At 42.8% G+C, this 19,441-nt stretch overlaps 1 protein-coding gene across 5 annotated transcripts in view; it reads left to right on the top strand.

Annotated features, from left to right (window-relative positions):
• Positions 1-19,441, top strand: part of REPS2 (RALBP1 associated Eps domain containing 2) — a 636,764-nt gene that overhangs the window by 148,236 nt on the left and 469,087 nt on the right. For all 5 annotated transcript variants that reach the window (XM_069204533.1, XM_069204534.1, XM_069204532.1 and 2 more), the window contains exon 2: positions 6,769-6,892. In XM_069204533.1, coding sequence (XP_069060634.1) covers positions 6,769-6,892 — 124 coding nt within the window. The remainder of the gene's footprint in view (positions 1-6,768; positions 6,893-19,441) is intronic.

Genomic DNA, 19,441 nt, shown 5'->3' with positions numbered 1-19,441 from the left:
AAGGGAGGTTTGTCTGTGAATGAGTTAGAGATTGTCTCTAAAATCCCTGTTTACACCAGGGGTAAGGGTGGAGAGACCTCAGGAAGTGGGACCTCCACTTCTTGCACACCAGCATCCAGAACCCCACAAACATCTTCTTTGTCTCTCTGTCTCGTGAAGTTATTGATTCTCTATCTTCTTACCTACAGCATATTAGGAGCTGACATCATTATTTGTTCTGGAACATGTGTTCACCCCAAACGATTTCTTGTTGCTAATTAGACTAGATTTTTTTTCCACGCTCTATAAAACAACACAACGGCCTTGATTTTATGACTGGGGAGACTACAAGGTCTATAGCTAATGAGTCACTTTTTCAAAAGACAGGGAGTCTGAATAAAGATGGTTTTGTGAATTATATGGAACCCTTTAAAGGAGACCAGAACACGAGAAAGGACCAATAAAGTCTCCATACAAGTGGGATGTTGTGGAATAATTTATGTGTCCCCAGTATCAGTCAGCCTACAGCATTCTGGCTTAAGATCTCGGTTCTGGAGCCATTAAGCTGTCAGACACGACTGTAGGGAATAAGTCCATTGGCACAACCTATTGTGGATATTGTTCTCTTGTGAGCCACATTCAGCTATTACTTAGTAGCTGTGCACTTTGGAACTTTTTTTCGTTGATTCAATAATTAGATCATAATAAAATGAAAAAAGTAGTCTGAGGGTATTTATTGATGCACAGCATATTGCATACTGCTGTTTTCTGTTACAACACATTATAACAAGGGATGAAGTCGTTTCTAAAACTTGTCTCCAAGAGGATCTTCTGCTATAGCAGCTCAATTGGGCTCTTCACCGGTGTTAAAATTGTTTTCTTCTGATTTGTGGGTGGATGGTCCTCTGAGTTTGACCCTACATCCCAGTAGAGAAGTAGTGGTTTGATTTGAACGTGTACACCAGTATATACATAAAAGAAGTACAAATGATTGTGATTTTTTTTAAAAGATAATTTATTAAATGTTTCATTGTTGTTGTAATATTTGTTTTGTTTAGTGAAATGTAGCCTCCGCTGTGCAGGATCAAATCATCTCATTAGGTAGTTCTCAAATGCAGATAACATTTAATTGTTTGTGGTCAAAAAGCCTCTCGTGGACCATACCAAAAAATTACAGAGGGTTTTCTGTCAGCCCATTGCTAATCACTGATTTGTTTTCTTTCACCCTCATTTGCTTGCTTGATTATTATTCAATAGCTTTCCTTCCTTTTCTTGTGTTTGCCCCTTCCCTGGAGCATAGCTGCTTTACCATATTTCTTGTCTCCTACTGATCACACTCAGGGAGCTACTCCTTTCTTTTTCATTCAGCACACAATGGGTAGTAGTAATGCACAGGCACATAGCTTTGTTAGGAAGTTTCTTTCATGTTAGATAGATCCATGAATGATCCCGCGAGGAGCAGCTGTAACTTCCATCTCAGCCCTGGTGACACTGGCTACATCGCCTTCATCACCCTAGCATGCTGTGCTATCACTGGCTGTCCTGACAGACAGGACACCACAACATCACGTGCGTTTTCTTCTCTCTGCCTAGTATGTTGCTTGCTCTCCCCAAAAAGACCCTCCTTGTTCTTAGCGTTGCCCTGTACCCCTCGCAATTTGAATTCAAAAGCACAGCAAAAGGTATATTTTTGCTGAGGTATCACTCTAAGGGCTCTTTTTATTTAATTTCCTGCATCCCACATGTTGCATGAAAACACGAGCCACAGCGCACAAAGGCCTTTATGCTCCTGAGGGAGCGACTGGCTGCTGTACTCACTCACCTGGTGTTGGAGGCAGCCGCTCTACTTAGAATGACTGAAAATGAGATTACTCTTTTTCTGGAGGGACACAAATCTGTTTCTTGGGATCCTGCAGAGGACCAATCATTGTTTCAGTGTTGAAACCTGTGGAAAGTAAATTAGACCTTGGCAAGTATTTTCTGAAACGTCCTTATTCTTTTTAAATACTGTTCACGGCTTTCTGAGTAAAAGTATTTAAAAAATGAACTATGACATTAATAAATATTGAAAATGTTGAATTGAAAATCTCAAATGTTTGAAATAACAAGATATGTTTCCTTTTCAGTCAGTTTTTAAATGGTTTTATTTTCACCTTTTGGTTATACAATGTTTTACAAACAAACACTGGTGAAGCCAATATATTGGCACATGCATTATAAAAGCACGACCTATTTCCTTTACCAATAGTGGCATTTAAAACCTCATCAATTTGATGATGTTGGTTTCGTTTAAAACGATTGTAAAAAAAAAATACATTTGGCTTGTAAAAAATACTCCAAAACCAGCCAAAAGTAAAAGATTTTGTTGGGGATTAAAAACCTTTTTCGCCATTAATTTTACACTCTTGGGAAGTTTTGCAAAGGTGTTGAACTTTACGACTTTTTGAAAAACTTTGACCTGGAATTATAATTTCAAACACATCTAATTATGACTCTATCTCACAACTTGCCGTGAAGTAAATGAAGCGAATATTTGCATAGTGCTGTGTTTCTGAATGACTTTGTTGCTCAAGTACAAGTATTCTAATGAGCATTGTTGCTCTTTATTGCAACCTTGTTTTCTGAGAAGTGAGTTTCTGATGGTATACTTTGCATCCTTTCTTTCTACTATGGGTGACGGCATGTGTCAGTTACGCCCTATGCTTAATTTGCAAAAGAATAAGTGCTGGTGCCCAAAGCTCTGCTCAGAAGGCCACGACTGGCGCTATTAATTGTCAGTGTGCCGAATACCAAGGCTGCATAGTCGAACCAGCTCATGCCTCTTTCATCCACCAGCAGACACCCCCTTTTGTTTCTCTTGCAGATCCCTGTTTTCTCCCTTGGAGACGGTTTTTCCGTTGTTTTCTTCCTCCTTCTTTTCCCTTTGTGAGTTATTCCCACGCTTACTTGTAAAATCAGTGCTGGTCCCAAAAAATGAATGTCAGTGGACCACCGGCTCAATTTAAGCACTGCTTATCTCCTTAAACCTACCTCACCCAGCAGCCTTTGAACAGCCGCTGTTTGCCAAAATGTTGTTTCCCAGGTCAAAGGAGCAGTTTGAAAAATGTAAAAAATCTTTTGAAACCCCTGGGAATATTTTCTTTCCTTCTCCTTGGCGAGGCTGTACTTTGCTTCTTTGGTTTGGTGAATCCATGGTTGTTTTGGTGTGGGTCTGACTTCTGTCTCATTGTTTTTTGTTTTTAAAATTGCTGCTGGTTAGCTTTGGTGGGTAAACCTGCGTGCCAGGTCTCCGATTACTACACTTTTCCACATGAGCTGGTCTTCTATAGCGCCATTTGATGACTCTTGGCAGTGGCCTCCTCAGAAAAGCTGGTTGGCTGGACTCTTTTACACAGTATGTTCTTCGTCATGGGGAAAACCAGTGCTCCAAAGACTTCAGGAGGTTTTCATCTTCAATATGCTTTCATTTTTATGTGAGAAGTATATAAATACTACACAACAGATTGAAATTTGAAAGAACGGATTGAATGAACTGAGATCACTGTGCCCCTCAAGTTTGATGTCTCTCTCCTGGGCAGTTTTTTCTCTGTATCAGCAGCAAAAGTCTTCATTGGAGTTAAAATGGGAGAATCGTGTTTAGTGGCCTCTTCCCAATTGTGTTTCCCTCTCAATGACCAATATGAATAAAACTTTAAAGGACTGAGCAAAGTTAAATTGGATTCTGTTTTTTTTAATGCAGGTTTGTCAAACAGCATCAGCGGTATTAGTGCAGCCTAAAAATATTTTCCTACTTGTGTTTAGTATTCAAATGTTTATTTCGGAAAATACATTCCGTAAAAACATACAATTAAAATATTTACTCCATGCAGTATAATAGTAATAATAATAATCTTGCAAAATAGAAAACTATCACACAGCAATACAATTACATTACAAGACACATTGTTTCATATTAATGGCTAAAATCTAGAGTAAACAAAACCTTATCAGCTTTACAATTAGTGATGTGTGAATTTTAACTGCAAGTGCTTCTATTCTGTAAGATTTTCAAAATATGCTATGCCGTCTTAGAACAGTATAGCTTTGCAAACAAATTTTGCATAATAACAAGGGGCAGTGTAATTGACACACTCAACTAACGTCCTTTTGTTGACCGTTTGTTATTCATCACAGCAAATGTCAAGTGCACTCATAATGCTGACTTCTTATAACAAATGTTCAAATTACCCTCTCAAGCGTAGTGCACATAATTACACTAAACCAGGCTATAATAAAAATGGACTTAAAAATGGCAGTAACACATTAACATTTTAAACTCTTTTGATTCCACGTGAGCCCTACAGCAAAGAAGTAACTTCTAATGTTAGACAATATATATCAGGTGAAGTATCACTTTCTAACACCCTCAATGCTTCAAGATATTGCCTAAAGCCGAAGTGAATACAAAGTGGATGTAGCCATTTTCTTCTCGGCCATGCATATGCTGGACAAAAAAACAAAACATTTTCTTTAGTGTTCATGTGGCACGTAGAGCAAATACGATCTTCGGAGTTAACTCTGCCCTTATTTCCATTGTGACCCAAAAGACCAATTTCTAAAATATCATATTGGAACTTTATGTACAGGGTCTTAGCAAACTGGGGGTGAGGGGCATTTAAAAACTCTTCAAAATGGGGCCTGGACTTCAATATAAAAAGCTAAGCTGACAATCTCCCCCAAACTGGGACCTCGATGAGGACCAGCCATGACATAATCCCAGAAAAAGGATTTCAATTGCGCTTTGGAGGATGTAAATAAGGAGTGAGGATCAGTCTAGGAGGTTTTAAGTCCCAATTTGGTAAGTCAAGATTTAACATGCCTAAATCATGGAAAGGTGAAATTCTTATCTAGTTCCAAACGTTCTCTCAAGTTCCAAAAGTTCTCTCACACCCCTGCTGTATGACTCAAGTTCATGTACTGCCCAGCTCCTCACCCTAAAGAGGAGAGGTTGTAACATGGCTACATGCTCTACTCTCTTGATTGCAACATCATAGAACATGGGAATTTGAAGTGTACTTTTGGGAAGATGTAAAAGCGACCGCACAAAGGTGTTCTCACTCTAGGTCAACAAATCAATATTAGAGAAGCTCCAAAAGTCGGAACCGTATCCTCCTTAAAGCGAGCTCTAACCGGAAACACTGCTTTAAATGGGATAAAAACTGAAATGCTCGGAGGGTGGACCTCCATAGACGGCGTGGCTTATGTAACTAAAACTGCAGCCTTAGGCACGTGAAACAGAATCCTTTGATTGACAATTTAAACAAGCATTTGCAATGCAATGGGTCTCGCATGTGGTCGCGTTAAATCTATTAGCTTTGTAAACTCCTAACAGACTTTACTTGACTTATAAACTAACAATAAAAAGTAAAACAGTTTCACATATGCGAGCCGATGGGTGCCATGAGCGTGAAGGAGACACGGAAAAGGAAACAGAATTTTGCTTGCAGTGAAATTTATCGGCAAAAGTGCAATTATCCATGTTACCTGCAAAAGTGCAATTATCCATGTAACCAGCAAAAGTGCAATTATTCAGGTAACAGGGTCGATGTCATGCAAAGTGCTTGACTTCTGCCCAGGGAGATTGTGCTGCGCAGGAAATGAAAAGATACAGTAGTCCAGAAACCAGCTGAAAACACGGAGCATCGTATGTTTTCAATAGTTTACCGGTGCGCTCGAGGAGGGCTAAACACCCGAAAAGGCATGACGTATGCATGCCTTTCACAAATGGAATCAATAGATTTTTAAAAGGCAAGCCCACAAACTAATGAAAGTGCGGGCGTGACATGGGCGTCGTTAGAAGCTCACAGAGAGATTACAACATGGTCCAGAGCAGTTGCGCATGCTTGACCCTAAAAATGGAGTCTTACTGTACAAAGAAAACACAAATTCAGCAGCAAACAGCGAATTCAACAATTTATATTTAGTACTATTATCCTGGTCCATAAGCACGGTACATTTAAAAGTAAGCTGCAATAACTTGGTTATTTAATTGGATTGCAATAGTATCTTGTCCATGGGAAACCAATGGTAAATTGCAGTATGCAGTATGCATCGTTGTTCTAAGTCCCCTTGTTACAAAGGAGACTTTTTGTGCCGCTGCAGTTTCGGCACGTGAAGGCAATAAGGTACCTTTTTGTTTTTCTACAGACAGCAAAAGTCATAACTATAGGAACATGTGGATTCCTGGTCCAGTGCCCATTCCCGGGCCCAGTGTTATTTACAAATTAAGCAGTTACAGAGCCCTGGCAGACCCCGGCCCACTCACACCACTGAGACAGAATTACAGAGACGCCTTTGCTGCCACAGTATCACAATTGTTCTGCAGATTGCATGAACTGAGAAGAATAATTATACCTGAGGCCTAAAGGCTCAAAGGGGCCGGGGTTTGTAGAGTAAACGGTTCACTTCTCACCACCAACAGATTCTACGTCCTAGCAAACCATTTGTAACGTAAAGGAGCCTATTATAAACATATGTTGTTATTGCTGGTGCACAAAAGGCTTGTAAATCCATGCAGTGGAAGATTGTATTGGTATATACCCTGTATGGAAAGGCACGCGGATGCGGTGCGTCAGTGACTCTAACGCATTTTAAAGTTTTGATAACTTTTCCTTACACGGCTTTCCCTCGCATCTGCCTTATGGTATCTGTGTCTGGTATCTGCTTGATGGCTCGAGTGACAGCTTGTCGACATTACATGTCTCAAAACACCAAAATAGGTCGCTTTTCTAAAAGTTGTTTTTCTTTCAGATCACAGATCTATGTGGCGCAAAACGCGTGGGCTATTTCGGTCCGGCTCAGTTCTACGTGGCGTTGAAATTAATTGCGGCAGCGCAGGCTGGCTTCCCGGTGCGGCTCGAGAGCATACAGAACGGTGAGTAGCTTCCTTTCTACATCACAAAAGCCACATTTCCGGTGCGTGCCAACTGTTGCTTCTAAAAAGCCTCAATCTAAAAAGCATAATGACCAGTAAGATTGGAGTAAAAATGCATAGCATTGCAAGAGTGGCCCAAACGCCTTGTACCACAGAAACACCTTGAGGCAAAGCGATGGCAAATGTCACTTCTAAGCTCCGCCCAGCGGTCTATTCATCGCTCACCGAATGCGACTGGTCGTTTGATTGTATGCTACTGCTTAGTCTTGTGTATTTGCATTGAACTGCAGGAGGGATTTCTACTTTAGAACCATAAACCTGTCTGTATAGCGTAACAGAGGCCCTCCACAGCCCCTGAGCTTCAGCCCCCCCCCCTCACAATACCTTGGTCTGAGACCTTCTGTGTGAGTTCCCGAGGGGGGAGGGGGGGATTCATGTACTTTGCAGGGGGGGGGGGGGGGGCATCAAATTTCCTCTGTCTGTCCACTCCTGCTGCCTCCTTCCTGTAAAACTTGTAATGTGCTAACAAAGCATGCATTAGCACAGTGTTTCAAAAGTCGAAGCAATAAATGTTGATGTTTTTAAATTCTGTACTTGTCACATTTGCTTCCTTCACAGACAGAGGTCAAATGTCCAGCTGTATCTTCTGACACATAGCTGCTTATATTTGTAACATAGGGACTGGTGTTTACACATTTGGAAAGCAAAAACGAAGCATGTTCTCTTTGTAATTCTGAAGTGTGGTGGAAACAGAAATTTTTATAGGATCAAAACAAATCAAGACACTTGGCGATTCACAAATGATAAATATTCACTGAAAACCGATCTCCACACATTATCGTTAGTATGCAATGTAGTTTTATCAGTACAATTGTATGCCTGTGCAGATGTATTGGCCATTTCAATAAAAAATGTGCTGTCTGTAAATGGCAGTGCACTACCACAAAATACCTTAGTTACATTAAAAACAGTCACCCTCCTCATTTCCATTAAAGCTAAGTGGTTCGTGAACATTTGTTAATCTAAAAATTGGATCGTGGTTCTAAAAAGTTTGGGAAACACTGCACTAGACAACTGTCAATCAGAGAACATGGTTATAGAGATTCATTAATTACATTGTTTGACTTTCTCCCACCTCATTCTGTGTCATGTGGCATAAAAAACAGTGGTTCTGCTTTCCCTGACAGCTGGGATGATAGGGTTCCCTTTGTGGTCATCAATGGAAGTTTCCCAAATGAAGAGAACCTCACAAATATACTTTAAGTACACAAATGTGTCACTTGGCATCATAATTATCTGAGAAAGCACATGGGTTGATATTATTTTGTTCTGTGGCACGTGGGATATATTTCGAGGTGCCCATCCACCCACCTGCATTGCAATCCACTGTAAGCTGAACACAGATTTTTGGGCTGGGAGGGGGACAGAGGAATGTCAAATGATGCAACAGCTTTTAACTGGCAATATATTGTCTGAAAGTGCCTTCAATATATTTAGAAAAACCCACTCAAACGTCTGCTGGGCACCAGCGATGATTGTTTATGACCAATGATAGGCCTAGAGGTCAGCGGGTGCAGGGTTGAGGAGTATGGGCAGCCTTCTGCTTGGCAGCATGCACCTGCTCAATCCGATATCACTTTCCTGGTGTTGAGTTCCTTATGCAACAATTTGATGCCAAGCTTAAGGCAAGAAGCTCTGTGAAATCCTCCTGACATCATTCCAGCACCGGTTTCAACACTGACAGTATAGAGGTCTTGCATTCTAGCCCAACTGCTCGACTACGGTTGTGGAGCACATATCTGTCATCCTGGTGCTGATTTCTGTCTTGGTAGCTTGTCCTTGGAACTCTGAGAATGCTACGACTGACTCCGCTCCAAGCCACTGCCAGACTACAAGGTGAGACCGAAAGATCCTGGATACTGTCCCAGAGACGGACAGCAAAGCTAACATATGTCCCCATTTGGCTTTATATCGAGCAAAAAGATTTAAAGCTGCTCTAATGACCCCAGACTGTGTCAGATGAGATGCTCGCCCACCAACAAATGTGGGGAAGCTCTGCTTTGCTGGTGACTTTAGCTTTGTGACCAATGTCTTTCCTCCATGTTGTGGCTTCAGTTCTCAAGCAAGCACAAGAACTGTGGTAGAAACCACATGCTAGTTGGTGTTTTTCAGTTGTCTGGTAAACAAATATAGCACTCACATAAACGACTTTGTCTTTGTTTCTGGGAAAACACTGCTCAGTCTTTGGTGGTAATGTTGTTAACTTGAGGCATACTGTTTCGAGAACTATAGAAACATAACCTTTGAGACCTATTGGCTTTGTCAATGTTTTTTTGACCATGCTATCTCTCATGTTGTTCAGCATGGCTAAAGAATTAGAAAAAGCCTTTGACGCAGCCTAGTTGTTTTGTAAGTGCTGCTGCCTTTTTGTTTACAGTTATTTATCTGAACTGGAACAGTAACTAAAAAGAAAAAAAGTGAGAAAGGGCTTTTTTTTTAAGCTGGTGGTGGGAGGGGGGGTGTTGTAACCTGGGGGAGGCGAAGCAGTTGGGGGGCCAGAAGCAACTCATTGCTGGAGGTAGGAAGTCACACAGATGGGCGGAAGCAACACAGGCGTGGGTGGGAGAACAGAGCAAAGTTGAGCACTGAGGGGAACAAACAGGCAAAAGAGAGCAATATGGAGCAGGTCGGGGAGAAGTACACAAGGGTGAGCACAACATTGGAAGGGGTGGGGAAAGCTACGCAAGCAACAGAGAGCAACATGGAGTACAGAGGAAGAAGTACAAGACAGCTGAAAGACACGTGCGTTCCCGTGGAGGGCTTATCACAAAAGAAACAAGCCAAAAGGTCTCACCTATGTTTGAGCTATTGGGTTTGCCAATGCCTTTTAGCGATGTTCAGCCTCACTGCTGGTTAGCATGGCTAAAGGCTAGTGGCATGGCATAGAGGGGAGTGACACAGAGGAGAAAAGAGTAGAGTGGCTTGGAGTGGAGTGGCTTAGAGAAGCCTGGAGTGGCATAGAGTAGAGCGGTGTAGAGTGGAGTGGAATGTCATTGAGCGCCGTAGACTGGCGTAGAGTGGAGTGGCTTTTAGTGGCATAGATTGGAGTGGCGTAGAATAGAGTTGCATAGTGTTAAATGGCATTGAATAGCGTAGCATAGAAAAAAGTGGCATAGAGCGGCTAGAGTAGATTACTGTAGAGTACAGTGGCATGAAGTGACATAGACTAGATTGGGATAATGTGGCATGAAGTAGGGTGGTGTAGAGTGGCATGAAGTAGTGTGGCATAGAGTAGCGTAAGGAAAGCAGTGGCATAGTGAAAAGGTGTGTAGTGTGGAGTGGTGTAGAATAGAGTGACAAAGGGTGAGGTGGCAAAGAGTGGCATAGAAGGACATGGAGTGGAGTGGTGTAGAGTGCCATAGAGTGGCCTTGTTTGGAGTAGAGTGGCATAGAGTAGAGTGAAGTGGCATAGTGTGGAGTTGCGTGTAGTGGTGCAGAATAGAGTGGCATAAAGTGGGGTGGACTGGATTGGAGTGACGTAGCATGGCATAGAGTAGAGTGGCATAGAGTTAGAGTGGAGTGGTGTAGAGTAAAGTGGAGTGGAGTAACATGCCATGGAGTAGAGTAGAGTGGAGAGGTGTATAGTGCCATGGAATGGCATAATGTAGAGTGGAGACTGGAGTAGCATAGAGTGGAGTCGTAGAGTGGCGTAGAGTGCTGCAGAGTGGCATTGTGTGAAGTGGCATAGAATAGAGTAGAGTGGCATAGAGTGGAGTGGAATGACGTGCAGTAAAGTGGCGTGGCATAGAGTAGATTGAAGTGCCATAGAGTATAATGGTAGAGTGCCATAGAGTGTCATTGTGTGAAGTGGAGTAGTCAAAAGTAGAGTGGCGTAGAGTAGAGTGGCACATAGTAGAATGGCGGAGTGGAATGGTGTAAAGTAGATTGATGTGGAGTGACATAGAGTGCAGTTGCATAGAGTAGAGTAGTGTAGAAAAGTACAGTTGTGCGTGTAACTAAAGCGTTCATAGAGACTGAAGGGAGGGTAAAAACAACATAAATAAGAAACCGTATGATTGTGTTAAAAGTAGGAAAGCAGATTACACGTCCAAGAATGATACTGAAACGCTTATAAAATAAAAATAAATAGCACTTTGCAAAACGAGGAAGAACACATGTATTTGGTACATTCTTCAGGGAGGAGCTAACACAAGAAAGGAAAAGAAGCCTATGGGAGCTAAGTAATCTATAGATTGCAAATGATAATGAAAACAACGAATGGTATGGTGTCAGCGGGTTGTGAGCGCACTGAATTGTAAATAATGCATCTCGCAGTGCATGTGCTTTGTAGGCAAGACCTAAAAGGTAGTGCTTGAAAAGCAAGCTGTGGAAGCATAGAAGTCAGTCAGTTGAAAGAGACGGTAAAGAGGCTACGCTTCATGGGAGGCACAAACAATGCATTGACAAGTTGGGGCACAAATAAGAAACAGCCAAAAAAGAATGAAAGGAAAGCCACCCAATGATAAGCAAAGGGTAGATTCCCAAGCCCTGTATGTTCTTGGTAAGCCCACAAAATGTCTCATAATAGACAGCACGTGGCACTGTCTAATGAGCGAGACCAAAAAAGGTCTTACCAGTCAGACGGTCACTCAGCCAAACATGTTAACACTAGCTATAATGTATACCTTACTGTTATACCTCTTTGCTGCCCAAAAACATGAGTTTAAGAAAAAAAAAAAAGTTGCTTCGGTCTAGGGGCATCATAGATACTGCTGCTTGGCCCATGAGCAGAGAGTTCTCCATGTGCTGTTAGGCATTCTTTAAGTTGATAGGTAGGTCATTTACAAAGCATTACTTCTGCCGAAAATGATTTTTTGTGTGCTGAAAGATGAAATGTTTCCTGCTCTGTTAACTGAAAGTTCTTCAGCCTGTTCATGTAAAAAACAGGTTTTCATTCCTCGCAACTCATTGGTTGCCTTGGTTTTCGAAATGTAAAGGAAAAGTGTTCAAATCATTGGCCACCGGGAAGTAAAACGCTCTGCCCCCAGTTCGTATTCTGTAAAGGTTATCAACCAGAATGTAGTGAAGTTGTGCACCCATAAGCGACCTTTGTGGAGGAATAGTGGGCCTTAATGTATAGTGGATAGCGATTTAAATTTGTAACTTCAATAGAATGTAAACAGTGTGAATTACTCAAAGCTGTCCATCCTTGGCACCAGTGCGAGCCCTTGGCAGTCAGTCTCCCTGCCACTCCTCGGTCGCAGACTTTCTTCCTCTTCCATGGACGGTCTGCTTGTTTTCCCTTGAAGAAGGAGCTTCTATCCGTTTATGAGGCTAGGATTCTCTATCCCTCCCTACAGTCAGTCTCCCTGAATGCCTAATTCCTAAGGTGCAAGCCTTTGTTCACCTAGCTAATCCTCTGATAACCCAGATGTTCTGGCACGTGCCAAAACATTTTACAGCCAGATCCCAGTACAAACTCAAGTGACAGAGGTTTTGTTATGAGGCTTTGTCCAAGGCATCGGTCCTCCCATATGCTAGGTTGTCAATGACTTGTGAATGTGCAGGCAACAGGTGGAGTTCACTGCGCTAGTAGACCCCTGCAAGACCTATTTTGTGGTACTTCGTGCCTACTGGAACAGGAAAACACAAGCAAAAAAAAACACATGTGGTCGGCGGAATACTTAAATAAATCTCAAAGTAAAATTCCAGACTATTGTTTTTTGCTCCTTTTGACACTCTAGAGTGACATATGCCAATCAGTCTCGCTCATGCTCCAACAGGGATATACAGGGCAATCCTTTCCGCCTCCAAGGAGGTCATCAAGCACAACTTGAATGGCCTGCTGAATCTGTTTCCTTTTGCCAGGAGTCCTGTTGTTAGATGGACTATAAACTAACTTTTGTCCTATTTAATGCTTGTCTTTTGAACCACTGACCTGTGATATGAAGGTGTTTTCCTTCAAATACTATTCCTGATTGCCACCACTTATACAATGCAATGCAAGGCACTTTGGTGAGCTGCAGGCCGCCTGAGCTTCTGAATCATACATACAACATGCCTTACGCATCTCCAGACTTACGACCATCTATATGTGATGCAACACCTGGATTTAAATCCTTTCATCTGTTTTCATGTTCAACTTTACATTTGCTTTTTAATACAAATCAGTTATCCCTTTATATTTTTCCTGGTCAACCCTCCATCCTTACATGAAGTTGAACAGTAATGTAATAGGTTACGTTTTCTTTCTGAACTCATGTTATCAACACCTGATGCTTCAAACATGAATGAATATATTAGGTTATAAGGCCCTGAATTTACTTGATTGCAAATAACTCAAGAAGACCTAGGTTGTGATACTTCAATTTGAGATTTTTTGGTATCTGATGGACCTGGCCTTTTTGCAGGGTTTCCCCAAACATTTTGCTTTCTTCCTCCTATTTTTACATGTTTTTTTGGCTTCAGGGCTCTGGGCACTTTACCAGTGGTACCCAGTGCTAAAGTGCATATGCTTTCTGTCTAAAATATATTGGTGATTGGTTTCTCCATGACTGGCTTTTTTGATTTACTAGTAGGTCCCTAGTATAGTGCTCACGGTGTGCCCAGGGCCTCTAAATCAAATGCTACCAGCAGACATTTTGTGCTGCGACTGCGGGCCACGTGAGCCGGCGCCTTTCTACTTCAACTTTTTTCTTCCCGGAAACTTTATTTCCAGCAGGATTACAACACCAGGGCCCGAGGATGTAGCCCGTCCCTATGGCTGTTTACATTTTCAGCTAACATGTAGAATAGGGATACTGCAGTATCTATAATATGGCCTGGAAAGGTGTGATGCCATTAATGACAAGGTTTTGACAACAGTAGTTCCCCGCAGAGTGGGCAAGTAAGGTCCTCCTTCTTTCACTGTCCTAATGAGGCCTGCGATATAGAGGACAAAACCCGTCAACACAGTTTTGGAGGAGTTTGCAATAAAATAAAAAGGCTACCATCGGAAACGTTTGTGGTGTACAGACCAAAGGAGCAGAAGACAGTGAAGTATTCAGTCTCTGCCCTGCACTTAAGGACTACGTAAGGAATACCTCTGACTGTAGACTTTATTTTTAAAAAAATGCTTCAAGCCACAGAGACATATGCAAACTATTGGAAGATGGGAAAAATTATGTTGTTGGGTGTGCTTTATTGTATGTTTATGTTTTGAACAAATGTTCTAAAATGTACATCACAGGTGTGACATATAAATATGTTTAAGAGTGTTAAGATGTACAATAGTGTTATGCTGTATGCATGATGAGTCACAAAACTAGTACATTCAAGAGTTTTAAGAAAACAGGTCTTGAGGTTGTGCATACAGACTTAGATGGATGTTGTGGTGTTTCATACACCAGTACACAGGTGATCAATTCAAGTGTTTGCTGTGAGCATTGTTGTTTTCTAATTGGCTGCCACTTTTTCACCTCTTTTAATACTGCTTGCGTACTGCCCAAAAACTGTGGGATTATTTGGGTAAACCCCATTGGTGCATACCCAGTGGGCCTGCAGCACCGATTGTGCCCCCAACGGGGAGCCTTGCAAACATGTCTCAGGCCTTCCACTGCAGTGCCTGCGTGTGCAGTTTTAAAATGCCATTTCGACCTGGCAAGTACACCTACTTGCCAGGCCCAAACCTTTCCTTTCACTAGATGTATTTCACCCCTAAAGTACGCCCCAGGCAGCCCCATGGGCAGGGTGCAGTGTATTTAAAAGGTAGGGCATGTACTGGTGTGCTTTACCTGTCCTGATGGTGAAATACTGCTAATTCCAGTTTTCACTATTGCAAGGCCTATCTCTCCCATAGGGTAACATGAGAATGGATTGCCCTGAAATATCTTTTAAGGGTAATTTCCAACTGGGTGTGTGAGAGGAGGCCACTTTTTGCATAATTAGCCCCCACATTTTACCTGATGTTGATGTGTTCTAGAAGTTGGTAGTGCTCAGTGCCCCTGCTAACTATGTTCCCTGGGCCAGAGCTCTTTCCCTATATCTGTTGTGATGCTTGGCACAATTGGATACACTCTTACATATCACTATAAGACCCTAGTAAGTGGGTACCCCTGTACCCAGGGCATGGGATAGTATGAGTAGCCCCCTGAGGGCAGCCACACTGATTGTCCCACCCTCTAGGGCCCTGCACCCAGATGCACCCAGCACTGCCAGTGCAGGCTGAGTGTACTGGGGCAAACCTAAAAAGGCAGACTCGTCATGGCACACTTCCTGTGTGCCCTGTCTACCCTACACTGCATGTGACATGGGTAAGTCACCCCTCTTGTGGTCCTTACAGCCCTAAGGGGGCGCACCATATTATATGTGAGTTCATAATTGCCTGAGCATTATGCCCCCACTGTGTCCTTGCCAAACCTGGGACTCAGTGAGTGAACGGAGCAGCCATTTTAAGTACATGTACTGGACACTGGTCAAACACGAGTTCCCCAGTTACATGATGGCCACTTTGTACTCTGGGTTGTTTGGTATCAGGCAACTCCGAATATTAAATCCAAACTGGTGCCAGTGTTGGACTTAACCCTAAATTTACCCAGGGGTCACTTTAGAGGTGCCCCTGCAAAAGCCAACCTAACTGGCATAGTTGCTGACTGGTTCCATCCAACCTGCTACTTCAAGGCGGCAAATATTCAAGCCTGAGGGAGAGCCATGGCTCTCTGGTTTGTAAAACAATGCCTTTCCTGTGTGGAGGAGCTACTATCCCCTCCCTCAGGAATGTGCAACATCCTGGCGGTGAGCTTCAAAGGGCTACTACCCCTGAAACTCCAGCCCCCAGGCCTGCTGCTAGCAGCAGATGGCTTCCCCCTTTCCAAACCCACACTTTTGGAGGGAGCAAAGGTGGGAAACCAGACAAAAGGGTAGGAGGTGTGGCCTCACTGAGCATGCGCCACCCCTAGGGGCTTGCAGGCGAAGTGGACCCTCCATCTCATTTTCCTTCATGTTGGATGGCAGGAAAATATCCAATAGGGTTTAGGGAAGTGACCCTTCCTACAAGAAGTGGTCACTCTAGTGGGTGTAGCCACCCAAGGGTAAGTGTCCCATTGGACACTACCAGGTTCCCCCTAAAATGCCCACTAAATTCAGTAATTAGTGGGCTCCCCTAGACCAAGAATTTAGATTCATCTTGAAGAAAAGAAGACAGCACCTAAGAACCTGCCAAGACGAGAACAGAGGACCTGCTGCACCAGAAGAGGCTCCAAGACCCCTGCACCAGAGTCCCAACAATCGCCGCTGCAGAGGAGTTGACCAGTGGACCAACCTCAAAAGATCCTGAGGTCCTCCAGCCTTTGCAAATAGCCCAAGATCTCCCTCCTGAGTGGAGGCACCACTCAAGAAACCAAAGGAACTTGCAAACCTGTGAGGAGCACTTCACCGACCGGACGATATCTCGGCAACCGGAAGTCACAGCTGGACCTGACGACACATCAATGACAGCCCAGATGAGACCTACAAGTGTGCTGAGGTTGGTGGCACAGCGCCCTTCCATGTCCGGGTTGTGGCAATACCCCAGGTACTGACCAGTGCACATCGGACATCACCAAAAACAGCTTTCCCAGATCTGCAACTGCTCCAGGAGAAAGCCCAAGTCAAGGGACTTCAGTGACACCCCAGACCTCCCGCCAGAGCACCTGCGATGTCCTGCAAGACCCCAAGAAGAAAATTTACCTCCAGCTCCAAAGGGTCCCTTTGTGCACAGCATCCAACACCTCCAAAATGCCCTGCACCTGGCCGCCCTAAGCCTTGCATCGTGCGATCTGCTGTGTGCCCCGGGTCCACAAACCCTTGCGACCTCAACAGCCCAAGGGGACCCCAGGCATCAGTATTAACTCTGCAAACCAGCTCCTTTTCCAAGTGGTCCCTCCAGGTGTTCAAAAAGTACTTAATGTATCTCAAAGATCTTGGTCTTAAAATGTATATAAAAGTCCAAAGTATTTTGATAAAATCTGGTCTTGAGTTATTCATTGAATGTGAGTACAGCAAATACTTAGCACATCTCCTGGTTTAGCCTAAGTGCTCGACCAGCTACCATAAAAATAGGAGCATTAGGTGGTCTAGTTTTTACCTCTGGAAACCAACGTGTGGTCATCTAGACCCTGGCATAGTGTGCCTTGTTTTGCACACTACATAGAGAGCCAGCATCCTACATGCAGCAGATAGCGATATGGAGTTTGTGGTCTCTGAACCCGCAATTTAAAAATACATCATTTGGTGAAGTTTGTTTTTGAACTGTGAATTTGAAAATGCCACTTTAAGAAAGTGGGCATTTTCTTGCTTAACCATTCTGTGCCTCTGCCTGTCTGCTGAGTACACGTCTGGGTCCGGATGACAATTGGGCAGAGAAAGGCAAAGTCTTGTGCACTACAAAAGCTTCTCTATGAAGTTTGCCTACTTCAAAGACTGAAATGGGTACAAGTACTGGACCTTTGACACCACATAGTTGGAACCCTCGAACTGAGAACATTCTACCAGGAAGAAGAGCTTGCCGCCACTTAAAAAGTATCAAAGACTTCATCTGCCAGTTCCTGGGCTCTTCTGCTGAGAGTCCTGACTTGCCAAGTTGTGCCAACTCCAGTCCCTAGTCCCTTGGATGTGCGAGCTGGCGGTCTAAAGGAGAACATCCACGCACAATGTGCAGCAGCTGAAAAATCACACAGCGCCTGTCCCGCAGCTGAAGAATCAATGCAGTGCCTGTTCCGCGGTTGGAGAATTGACGAGCACCAGTCTTACAGCTGCAGAATCGATGCAGCGCCTGTTTCACCCCAGCTCCATCAACACATTGCGTCTGGATTTTCCACTCATCACCCTTGGCCATCAATTTTTCATCGACACTGCACCGCAGTAAGGAACCAGGGCTGTGAGGAAAGAATTGACACACCACCTCCCTTGCCAGTAAGGAACAAACTCATCGCCTCTCCTGCAAGACAAAAATCGACACACCACCTCCCCTGCGCAGTAAGGAACTGAGGCTTCGCTTTCCTTTGTCAGCACCTCACCTCCCCTGTGTCCTGCATTGTCTTTGTTTTTGATGCACCCCAGGTACTTTGTGCTAAAAAGATACAACCATTGTTTCCTATAGATTAAGACTCATTCAAACTTTAAAAAAGTGATATCTTGACTTGTGTATTTGGATTCTTGTTTTGGTCTTATTTTACTCAGATAAATATTAGCTATTTTTCCAAACTTGTATGGAATACTTTTGTGGTGTTTTCACTTTGTTACTGTGGGTGTGTGGGTGTGGGTGTGTGTGTGTGTGTGTGTGTATAAATCTTTTACACATTGCCTCTGAGATAAGCCTGACTGCTTGAGTCAAGCTACCAATGAGGTGAACAGGGATTATTTTAGGTGTGTGACCCCTTACCCTGGCTACAGTGAGGGTCCCTACTTGGACAGGGTGCAAACCACTGCCAACTAGAGACTCCATTTCTAACAGTATCTTTCTGTTTGTTACTCTGTACCTGATTGTTAAACTGCCTCTTTCTTGAAATGTGATTCACACATTATACTCTGGGGTGTGTCAGTCATGTAATGCAAGGTAGTGTACAGCAGATGACTCAAATGGAAGTTGAGGTATTGTCATTACATTTCTGACCATATGTGACTGGAAGGCATGGGATCCCAGCTCAGCTCCCTCACTTGACATGTTGTGTGGTCCTGCATAGGTTACTTAGTCTTCCTGTACATCCTTTCCCATATAAACAGAAATTTGGGAACACTTAGAAACAGACGTTAAGTATACATAAAACACAGCGCATTAACGTTCAAATTTACATATCAGAATTCATTTAATTTGAAAATGTCATGCCACATGCAATATGTATTTATATACCATTTGTATGTATTCTACACTTGCATGATAATGATGGTGACATTTCTCACATTCTGCTTTTTTACTGTCCTAAGTTTTATTATAGACAAATATTAATAATATGCTTCTTTCAACTGTTTTTCTTCCCTTGTATGTTTTACCTATCATATTTTATGCATTGCAATATAATCCACCTACCCATGCACATCTAGCCCATTTTAATGATAATTTATTCTCTTATTTATTCATTTATTTCACCATGAAGAATGTTATTTCACAAATTCATCAAACAGTTGTAGATACTGTGCGGCCAGTGTACCTTTTGAACTCTTTAAAATAACGTTGTTCATCCCAGTTATTTCATGAATGTTTTTATAGTAGTTTCCAAACAAGAGTTACCAATCTAATTTCATGTTATATTTTAAAATCCCAGAGGACATGTCCCACACTATCGCCTACTAGGAAAATATGCAATTTAAATTTGCATGTTAAGTTTTAGATGTAGGTGAGAAAATATATGCTTCACTGCTACTTTTCATATCTGTTCTCTGTGTATCGATAAAAGGGGCCATGCACACAGACAGATGTCTTGCCAAAGTGACAGTTATGATTATTTGGTAATTTAAGGGCATATGGTTTAAAAGAGAGCACTTCTGAATGGGCCAGCAAATTGTGGCTACTGCAGAGGTTATCCCTCCCCGATG

This window comes from Pleurodeles waltl, chromosome 8 (genome assembly GCF_031143425.1).
Source record: "Pleurodeles waltl isolate 20211129_DDA chromosome 8, aPleWal1.hap1.20221129, whole genome shotgun sequence".
Taxonomy (NCBI): domain Eukaryota; kingdom Metazoa; phylum Chordata; class Amphibia; order Caudata; family Salamandridae; genus Pleurodeles; species Pleurodeles waltl.
This window is presented reverse-complemented; position numbering and strand designations above follow the sequence as displayed.